The sequence below is a fragment of the Phyllobates terribilis genome, unplaced genomic scaffold (assembly GCF_046119375.1).
Source record: "Phyllobates terribilis strain yellow unplaced genomic scaffold, ASM4611937v1 Scaffold_11__3_contigs__length_659146591, whole genome shotgun sequence".
NCBI lineage: Eukaryota > Metazoa > Chordata > Amphibia > Anura > Dendrobatidae > Phyllobates > Phyllobates terribilis.
This window is the reverse complement of record NW_027362771.1, coordinates 379,400,341-379,411,176: the sequence shown is the minus strand read 5'-3', so window position 1 is coordinate 379,411,176 and position 10,836 is coordinate 379,400,341. Positions and strand designations below refer to the sequence as shown.

Sequence of the window (10,836 nt, the reverse complement as noted above, 5' to 3'; positions counted from 1 at the left end):
AATTGTCCCATTTATACGGTGGTGTGAGCGAGCCTGAAGAGATATACTCATTAATCCAGAGGTAACTGATCAAGCCAACAAAATTCTTAATAATGTACGTACCTGAACTTTCAAACGCTAATCCACATAATTTCCTCCTAAAACTCATCTTTAAAGGACTCGTGCAGATGACCGTATAACTCGGACAAGTGTCATCTGTCGTTTTGACAGATGACTAACATGGGGACGAGTGCTATCTGTCATTTTGACAGATATCACTCGTCCCCATGTTAGTCAATGAGCCTGTGCACATGACAGCATGCACAATTTGCCTCTGAGAATAGGATCGCACTTGGCCATTTAAATCTATGGGTCCGTGGAAAACATCGGATGCCATAAGAGTGCGGTCCCTAGCTGAATAAGCATGAATCATCATCATCTTGCTTCAACAATTGGGAACTAGGACTAAACATAAAACTTAGTCCCAGAAGATACCTACACTATGTTAAAAAAAACTCCAACTCCTAACAAAATACAAAGAATTTATATAAAACACCCGACATACTCCATAAAACTGATAACTAAATCGCAAACACATGGGTGAGCATATATTAAAGAAGCACTCTCACTATCTTTTTTTAGTCAGTAAACGTGTGTGTACATGCATGTAATGTACTGTAAGTGTATTAATATTCTCACCTACCTCTGCTCTCTCTGGGATCCAGCGCCGTTCTTCGCTGTGGCATCACCGCTCTGCAGACTGGCCGGGTCACACTGCGTTCTGCACGAGCCGGATGTGGCTTTTACAATGAAAGCCTATGGAGTGTCAGTAGAAAGCTCCATAGACTTTCATTGTAAAATCAGCTTCTGGCTCATGCATAGCGCATAAAACGGGCCAGCTAGTCGCAATTACGGTGACGTCACAGAGGAGAATGGCGCTGGATCCTAGAGAGCAGCGGTAGGTGAGTATATTAATACACATACTACATGCATATACATACATGTACTGAATAAAGTTAGTGGAAGTCTTTAAAACAAGACATATGGGTTGCAATGCCTGTTTTTATGTTGAAAATTTGGGACACGTAAACCAAAATGTTGCATAAATACTGATTTAGAAACCAAAATAAATTTCATACCTAAACTAGCTTTACTTAACTTAGATCCCTCATATAAATATTTGAACAATAGCTTAATTATTTGCCATTTTATCATCAACTCTGCTAAAGCGGTCATTACCTTCAAAAGTAAAAATATGACCAATATGAAAATAGAAAACATAGAAAAAACTGGTCCCTTACAGAGCATGAAGAAACCTACTTATCTTGCCAATGCGTTTACCTCTAGGAAACTTGCCTCACAAGAACTCTAAAAACAGGACTTAAATACCTAAATATCATTGTTGAGTAAAAAAAATGTTATTAGCTATATGTAATCAGATGAACTCACCGCAACCACAGGACTTTCCCCTCTCATTCATGCCCCCCTAACCTGCCTTCTCTTTTTTTTACCCCTAAATTATGATGGGTTTTGTGGGTCCTTCGTACTTTACTTTTTAAATTCTAAAATAAATATACATATAAACGAAGAATACTATAAACTCCAGAAAAAAAACAACTCACCAATTCTTTCAGTACAAGGTACAGAAATATTCTACATCTGATCTGTAATCTATACGAGCTCCACTGACTGATGTGCTAATATACACTGCTCAAAAAAATAAAGGGAACACAAACAGAATATAACTCCAAGTAAATCAAACTTCTGTGAAATCAAACTGTCCACTTAGGAAGCAACACTGATTGACAATCAATTTCACATGCTGTTGTGCAAATGGAATAGACAATAGATGGAAATTATTGGCAATTATCAAGACACACTCAATAAAGGAGTGGTTCTGCAGGTGGGGACCACAGACCACATCTCAGGACCAATGCTTTCTGGCTGATGTTTTGGTCACTTTTGAATGATTGTTGTGCTTTCACACTCGTGGGAGCATGAGACGGACTCTACATCCCACAGAAGTTGCTCAGGTAGTGCAGCTCATCCAGGATGGCACATCAATGCGAGCTGTGGCAAGAAGGTTTGTTGTGTCTGTCAGCATAGTGTCCAGAGGCTGGAGGTGCTACCAGGAGACAGGCCAGTACACCAGGAGATGTGGAGGGGGCTGTAGAAGGGCAACAACCCAGCAGCAGGACCGCTACCTCCGCCTTTGTGCAAGGAGAAACAGGAGGAGCACTGCCAGAGCCCTGCAAAATGACCTCCAGCAGGCCACAAATGTGCATGTGTCTGCACAAACGGTTAGAAACCGACTCCATGAGGGTGGTATGAGGACCTGACGTCCACAGATGGGGGTTGTGCTCACAGCCCAACACCGTGCAGGACGCTTGGCATTTGCTACAGAACACCAGGATTGGCAAAGTAGCCACTGGCGCCCAGGTTCACACTGAGCACATGGACAGACGTGACAGAGTCTGGAGACGCCGTGGAAAGCGATCTGCTGCCTGCAACATCCTTCAGCATGATCGGTTTGGCAGTGGGTCAGTAATGGTGTGGGGTGGCATTTCTTTGGAGGGCCGCACAGCCCTCCATGTGCTCGCCAGAGGTAGCCTGACTGCCATTAGGTACAGAGACGAGATCCTCAGACCCCTTGTGAGACCATATCCTGGTGCGGTTGGCCCTGGGTTCCTCCTAATGCAGGACAATGCCAGACCTCATGTGGCTGGAGTGTGTCAGCAGTTCCTGTAAGATGAAGGCATTGAAGCTATGGACTGGCCCGCCCATTCCCCAGACCTGAATCCGATTGAGCACATCTGGGACATCATGTCTCGCTCCATCCATCCATCCATGTCACGTTGCACCACAGACTGTCCGGGAGTTGGCAGATGCTTTAGTACAGGTCTGGGAGGAGATCCCACAGGAGACCATCTGCAACTTCATCAGGAGCATGCCCGTGCATTGTAGGGAGGTCATACAGGCACGTGGAGGCCACACACAATACTGAGCCTCATTTTGACTTGTTTTAAGGACATTACATCAAAGTTGGATCAGCCTGTAGTGTGTTTTTCCACTTTAATTTTGGGTGTGACTCCAAATCCAGGCTTCCATTGGTTAATAAATTTGATTTCCATTGATGATTTTTGTGTGATTTTGTTGTTAGCACATTCAACTTTGCACAGAACAAAGTATTCAATGAGAATATTTCATTCAGATCTAGGATGTGTTATTTTGAGTGTTCCCTTTATTTTTTTAGCATTGTGTAAACACATGAGCAGCAACAGTCTCCGCACACTACGGCACCATATGGCGCCCATGGGCCTCCTTACCTCTCAGTCCTATGCTTCCCAGTTGTCCATGATTCCAAGCAATATCTACACATCTGCCCTGCAGAACAATGGCGTCTGCCTGACAGATCCTACCAGTGGTTATATCACACTGGTATTACACACAAGCAAATGCCGGTTGGCTGCTTACATGCAATGTCCTAATTCTCGTGGACAACAGTGCAAGTGCATAGAAAAATCAGTGAAAAGCTGATTAAAGTTTGCCACAGATGAAAGATTTGCTCCCAAACTAAATTATGTTCTACAAAGCCAGTCTCTCAATGTATTGCACTGCATGCCATAAAAAGTAAAGGGAAGGAAGAAATCTCTCCTGATGGACAAAAGGGAGAGGCAGACTGCTTCCGGGGTACCAGGGATCCTACTGGAAGAAACCCAGCTATATAGAATAAACTTAGATCAAAAACTAATTTGAGACCTAATAACAAATTGGAGGCTTGGCCAAACTACCACTCATGTCAGTAGCAGGAGATTGCTTCATGCTGTGCTCGGAGTCCGATAATCAGCATTCTAAACGGTGAACACATACTCACGTATTGCTAAATTTCAGAGGTAGTTTTCTTTGGGTTTTCTCCTCATAGTGTTTGGCCAGCAAGCTAATAAATTCAGTCTTGAAGACAGATTCCAGCAAACTATCATATTCTTGTTCGTGAAGAATGAAAAAGTCGTCTTGGAATGTACTGTAAAGAGAAAAGTATTTACCAAATTACAATTAGTGTCATACTGAATATTTAGACGGCTATGTACGGTTAATAAAACCTGGTTGAATTGTACAGAAAACTGCATAAAAGAAGACTTACAGCATGGTGATTCAAGTGTTCTGAAGTCTTCACTACATGGTAAGTCCAATATCTAGAAAATACTTTCTCAAGACAATTACTGTTGAGCTAAAAAGATTTGCAGGACACAGATCCAGAGGCCACATCGGTAGTCCACCTTCCTCTTACCAGATGACATCCCCAGCATCTCTTACAATCAGTAAGCCTGGTAGGCAAAACATGATTATTCCAGTATGATACATGCGTGACATTGCACCGGGCTTACAAATAAGAAGAAACATGGGGATAACAGCAGGTAGGAGGCTTGTATGGCTCTGGTCCAGCAGCCACAGACTACTGAAGTGGCCACTGGACCAGGGTTCTGAAAATCTTTTTGTTTAAATCTAGGCACAATGAAGACTGCGTTAGTGTCGAATAACGTATAAGGCAACCTTCTAGTCAATGAGGCCATCAGCCTTTTAAGACAGGACTCTGTTTTGCCCAGCTCAATATAAGAGATTTTTAGATTAACCATGATCTATTAACCATTAGCACATCTCATGATGTGTAGTAGCCATCAGATAATGAAGAAATCTCTACTTTCACTAAAGGCATTTTTAAGAAACATAAAAATGACTGAACAGATGTCACCGCATTAGAGTCACAAGGGTTAGAAAATACATGAAGGTCTTCTAGAGTCGCTTCCATGCAGACGTTTACTTGGATCAGGGAGCTGTCTTACTCATGACAATTGGCATACAATCTCTTGCAGATGTTTCATAGATGTTGCACAAACCACTTTTAAATACACTACTACTGCTGTAAGAATTCTATAAAACCTGATGTTCCTCACTAAATCCACCCAAGAAATATAAAGAAAGTGTTAGCATTATATAAATGTTCGCAAATTAAAAATAAATATATTTTTCTTTAGGAATAGATAATTTTTTTTAGCTTTTTTTTGTACATATTCACAGTTTGCAGCAATGAACCATTTCTGCTAAATCACTTAGTTTGAATCCAGTAAATACATGACAGGGCTCCTTGGTATGCAGACTTCCCCAATAAAATCCTTGTAATGTTTCAAACAGGGGCCTTACTAGAATTCATAGTCTGCCCCGTACAAAATGAAGGCTAGCCCCACCTTGGAGAACTCGAACCTGTAACATCTACTTATTGAGAAGGTGTCGTTAGAAACTGACACGGTTTAAATCAGGTTTTTGTGTTACATGTATTTTGTAAATATTTATGGCAATTTTTTTTAATCCCATCACGATCTTTATTAAAAAAAAAATAATAATCTTGCAATTTTCACACTGGCCAAGAGGGCCATTTTAGACTCCTACTTTTTGGTCCTTTCAGGAAGAGTTTTCAGCAGTTTCCTCATCAGAGGCAGGATTACAATGACAGGTAACACCTACATAACAGTAAGCCATGTCACAGCTTACCCTGCTCCCCGTCCCTTCACAATGACATTTGTACACACTTAATAGGTGCTTCTATACAAAACATAGTGTCAATCTGCTCATTGTGGCTAATGTACATGTGGATTTCCTGAAACAGGACGTTAGTCTAAAAAAAGCCCCAGTAGCCAACGTGAAAACTGCAAGATTTCCATTTTTTTTTTAATAACATTTAAAACAAACACAAAACCTTATTTAAACAATAGATCATTTTCTGATGGCACATTCCCTTTAATAGGATGCCCTATTGATGTACAAGTATCCCAGGAGTAGCGCTGCTTACTATATAGCAAAAAAGGTGGCAGAACAATGGACTATTCACTAACCACGAGAACTTTCAAACTGCTTTATTATTAATTTAAAAGACGTATCATTCCTCTAGTGACGCATTATAGAAAACCTTTATGTGTCTCATCCTAACATATGTCATCACCATGAATATTAGTACTTGAGTGATACAAGCTCAGCACAGGACTGTACATTCACTATAGTAATGTCTACATAAGACACAGATGGATACCCTTACAGCAGATGAGGTGTGGTCAGATGAGACTGCTGACAGATCTTTGTTTAGAATGGATTAGCTGCCTACCAGCATCTGTACATGCCTGAATGTCTAGAAGTAGGATTGCTATTAATGAGCTTCTTTTAGAGGTGTTTTTTCAGGCAAGGTAAGAAGAGACCTTTCTTTGGTTAAAACATTAACAACCATCTATCGAGACTGCATTATTTAAAGGCTGTGTTCACATGCATTGCCTTTCTGTGGCTGAAAACCGTAGCTGTCCTGTGTCGCTGTGGTCTTTTCACTGCTCCCCTGCAATGCGTAAAGCTTGGGAACACAGCAGCTTTGGCGGCAACACAGGTCTTGAGCCAAAGACCGCTGTAAGCCCAAACCTGCTAGCAGCATAATATAAACCGAAGGCCCACATTGCAACCAACAGTATATTAAGTTTGCAACAAGCAAGTCCCAAAAAGTCAAATCTTTTTGGATTATTATAGATATTCATAAAGGTATTTAGTAGAAAAACCTTTTCTGAAAAGTTGCCTGAAATGTGGAAAAATGGCTCAATTTCTGGAAAAAAGACACCATCTTCAAGTCCGCTGGCTTAATGAAGAATTATGTAGGCTAAATTTTTAAAGGGAATTTATGGATGCATATAGTTTTTATTATTATATTGTACATAAGCAAACAATTCCCTATGGAAATAAGGAACAATGTTTTCTCACATGGCGCCAGATGGGTAACTATTGTGCTATAAAGACATTATCGTCACAGCATGCTACAGCTTTACTACAGGAATACTTTTTACTTTACATTTTTATTTTACAACGATATTAAAACCGCGTGTTAGGAAAAAACAACGCGGGAAGGAAGGTTGGAGAGCCGAGTTTCTACTTCTAGATACAGATACTGACCTTAAAGATACAGAAAGAATACGCTCCACATCAATCTTCTTTTTCACTACCTCCTTCACCATTCCTTTCTCTGGGCCCTGTTTCACTTTCTCTCTCCCAATGAGGTATACGGATTTTGGGGTTAGTATAAGGTCTCTTTTTATTGCCTTTTAAAATGAAAAAAAACGACAAACAGTTGTGTTTAATATGAGTCACCATAAAAATGCACTCAGAATGTATTTCACAATGTAACCTTAAGGCTGGCACTGCAATTTTTTAGTTAACTAAAAAGCTAAAAATCAACCAAATCTTGTGGATTTGTTTAATTTAACTTAATCATAAATTTGACTTCAGTTAGCAGTTAAGTTCCCTCTCATCACTTTTTTATGACTTTGTGAAAAGACAATTTAGAAGTTCAGTCCTTATTTTTAGATTTATTCAGTTGAAAAAAAAAAACAAAAACACAAAAATAGGCATCTTTTTAATTATGTTCAGAACAAAAGAAAACTAATGGTCACGGCTTCAACTGTAGTTTTAACAAAATTTTGCATAAATCAATAGTACAGGTTTTAAGAAACTTTATCTATCTTGCCAGATAAATCGGCTTTTCTCCTGTCATCAATCTCTTCTTTCCCTTTCTCCTGCATCCAGAACGCATAATTCACCTTGAAAAACAGCTGAAATCTGACTTGGTCAAAAATTAATTGCAGCTCACAGAGATGCGCCCAAGCAGTGGTTTTCCCCCACATATGGGGTAATGGCTTACTCAAGAGAAATTGCACAACAAGTTGTATGGTGCAATTTCTCCTGTTACCCTTATAAAAATGCAGAACTGGGGGCTGAAAAACATTTTTTTGTGGGAAAAAATGTGAAAATTTTATTTTCACGTCTCCATGTTATAAACTTCTGTGAAGCACCTGGGGGTTCAAGGTGCTCACCACACATCTAGATAAGTTCCCTGAGGGGTATAGTCTACATTTTGAACCCAGAGGTACGACAGAATTTGATAACATTAGGTCATCGTATTGAATAAGTTGTCATTAGTCTTGAGCGCAAGTGCTCGCTACTTGAGTTTGCATCGGATATTCAGGTATGCACCATGTATCACGGGTGCTCGAGTGACATGTTAGAGTCCCCGCCCCGCATGTTTCACGGTTGTTAAGACACCCAACAAAAAACATGCGGGGATAACTTGTGCATGGCAGGCGATCCCAGCAACTTTTTTTTTTGGCCGCGAAGCATATGGGGCAGAGACTCGAGCATGTCACTGGAACACCCGCGATACTCCGTGCATACCCGAGCACCCGATACAAACTCAAGTAGCGAGCACTTGCGCTCAACACTGGTCACCATATCGTCATTTTTTTCCCTTTACTTTTTAAAAAATCCCAACCCCAACCCCAGCCCAACCCTAAGCCCAAGCCCAACCCCACCCCAACCCCAGCCCCAACCCTAAGCCCAGCCCCAACCTTAAGCCCAAGCCCAACCCCAACCCTAAGCCCAGGCCCAACCCAACCCTAGGGTTTTTATGATTGAGAGCTGTCACAGTAAAAGACGCTATTTTTTTTGCAAAGACTAGTTTTTGCATTGCCATATTTTGAGAGCTATAATTTTTCCATATTTTGGCCGACAGTCATGTGACGGCTTGTTTTTTGCGGGACAAGTTGACGTTTTTATTGGTACCATTTTCAGGCATGTGACATTTTTTGATCGCTTTCTATTCCGATTTTTGGGAGGCAGAATAAACAAAAACCAGCAATTCCGTAATTGTTTTGTTTTTTTTTAATGCCGTTCCGCGTGTGGTATAATTGATAAGGCAGCTTTATTCTTTGGGTCAGTACGTTTACAGCGGTACCACATTTATATTGTTTTTTTATGTTTTTTCGCGCTTTTACACAAAAACTATTTTCTAGAAAAAAATAATTTTTTGTATCGCTTTATTCTGAGAGCTATAACTTTTTTTATTTTTCGGATGATGGAGCTGCATGGCGGCTTGTTTTCTGCGGGACAAGATGACGTTTTCAGCGGTACCATTTTTATTTACATTAGTTTTTTTGATCACGCGTTATTCCATTTTTTGTTTGGCGGTATGATAAAGCATTGTTTTTTGCTTCGGTTTTTATTTTTTTTACCGTGTTCACTAAAGGGGTTAACTAGTGGGACAGTTTCATAGATCAGGTCGTTCCAGATACGGCGATACTAAATATGTGTACTTTTATTGGTTTATTATTTTTTTTTCTCATAATAAATATTATGGGTACAATATATTTTGAATTTTTTGGGGATTATTTTGTTCATTTATTTTTTTGTATATTTTATTTTTTTGTATTTTCACTTTCCTACCTTTTTTTTTACTTTTACACATTTTCCCACTAAGGGACTTTCACTTTTTGCAGCCTGATCAGCTGTATAGCATAGAGAGCAGCAGCTCCCTATGCCATGCAGCCTGTCAGCGCTGCACACAGGGGAGACATTACTTTGGTCATGCACTGCGCATGACCAAAGTAACTTCCTGCCTCCTGGTGACCCGGATGTTGTCATTAGTGTTGATCGAATTTGTTCGGCATTTCAAATTCGGGTTTGTGTTCGGGGTTCTGGCTTGTTCGCGCAAAAAAAAAAAAAAAAAAATATAGATAAAAATAGTCTCTGCCCATGAATATCCCTAATTTGCCACGATGTCATGCAGATGTTATCATATGTTAACATCTTCGTGACAGTGTGGCAAATCAGGGATGTTCATGGGCAGAGCTGATTTTTTTGGCGCGAACAAGCCGCAACCCAGAACACGAATTTGAAATACCGAACAAATTCGCTCAACACTAGTTGCCATGACGACATCGTGTCATGACAACATCCAGGAGCCGCCGGAGGCTGGAGAGGAGGTAAGTATCGGCACTTACCTCACCCCTTGCCCCCACAATGCTGGAATCGACTTTGATTGCAGCACTGTGGGGGTTAATGTGCTGGGAGCGGTGCGGGACCGCTCCCTGCACATAGCACCGGGAGTCAGCTGTGACCATCAGCTGACACCCAGCGGCGATCGCCCCGCACCGCTTGTGTGAGGGCGCGATCGCATTATGCGTAATACTACATAGCTGGTCCATAGGTCCCAGGGCACAGCTACGTATTACTGACGTCGTCGGAAAGGGGTTAAATTGGAAAACACTTTTTTTACTCACCTTAGATCTTCGGTCATATTTGGTGACCGTGTCAGCAAAATCCACTTTTTCACGTTTTGCCAAAAATTGCCGGAGCTCAGGATGGTCTTCCATACCAATGTAGTCACCAATGAAATTTCTGTTAATACTATTCCGTCTTCTTTCTTTTTTGTTGAGGAAAAGATCTGAGGCTGGGAAAAAAAAAAAAAATTACAAAGTTTCTTAGACATGAAAAATATCATGAACAAAGATTATTCAAATAAATATAAAATCCTACCTACATTACACAATATAGCTTAAAAAATATTATGCAAGCCTGTTATCACCGCAATTGTACTGTCCTGTAAAATCACTTTTCCAGGTCATTTTACTATATATTGAAGACCGTAAAAACACTCGAAAAATGGTGGATTTTTTTTTTTATGGCTCTTAGAAGAAAGCAAGATTAAAAAACAAGGGGCAAAAATGAAAGATCCTTAAGGGGTTAGTCACTGACACTGACCACATGTATACGATTTGCATACTTGCGGTCACATGTCCACTAGATGTGTTCGGCATTTCTCAATTCACTTCTATGGAGAGAAGCCAAGCGTGTCTACTCAGCACATGACCGCAAGTATGCAAATCGTATACATCCGGTTACAGGACCTTTCGCACCCTTAATACCCCTGGTATTGTGATAGCATGCACACTAATTGGAAACCAGACAGACCCCATTATAGTCAATTGGGCCCTTATGCTT

The 10,836-nt window shown here is 40.6% G+C and overlaps 1 protein-coding gene across 2 annotated transcripts in view; it reads right to left on the bottom strand.

Annotated features, from left to right (window-relative positions):
• Nucleotides 1-10,836, bottom strand: part of MYO1E (myosin IE) — a 192,976-nt gene that overhangs the window by 16,932 nt on the left and 165,208 nt on the right. For both annotated transcript variants that reach the window (XM_073652953.1, XM_073652954.1), the window contains 3 exons: nt 10,116-10,285; nt 6,958-7,103; nt 3,854-4,000 (listed from right to left, as the gene is read on the bottom strand). In XM_073652953.1, coding sequence (XP_073509054.1) covers nt 3,854-4,000; nt 6,958-7,103; nt 10,116-10,285 — 463 coding nt within the window. The remainder of the gene's footprint in view (nt 1-3,853; nt 4,001-6,957; nt 7,104-10,115; nt 10,286-10,836) is intronic.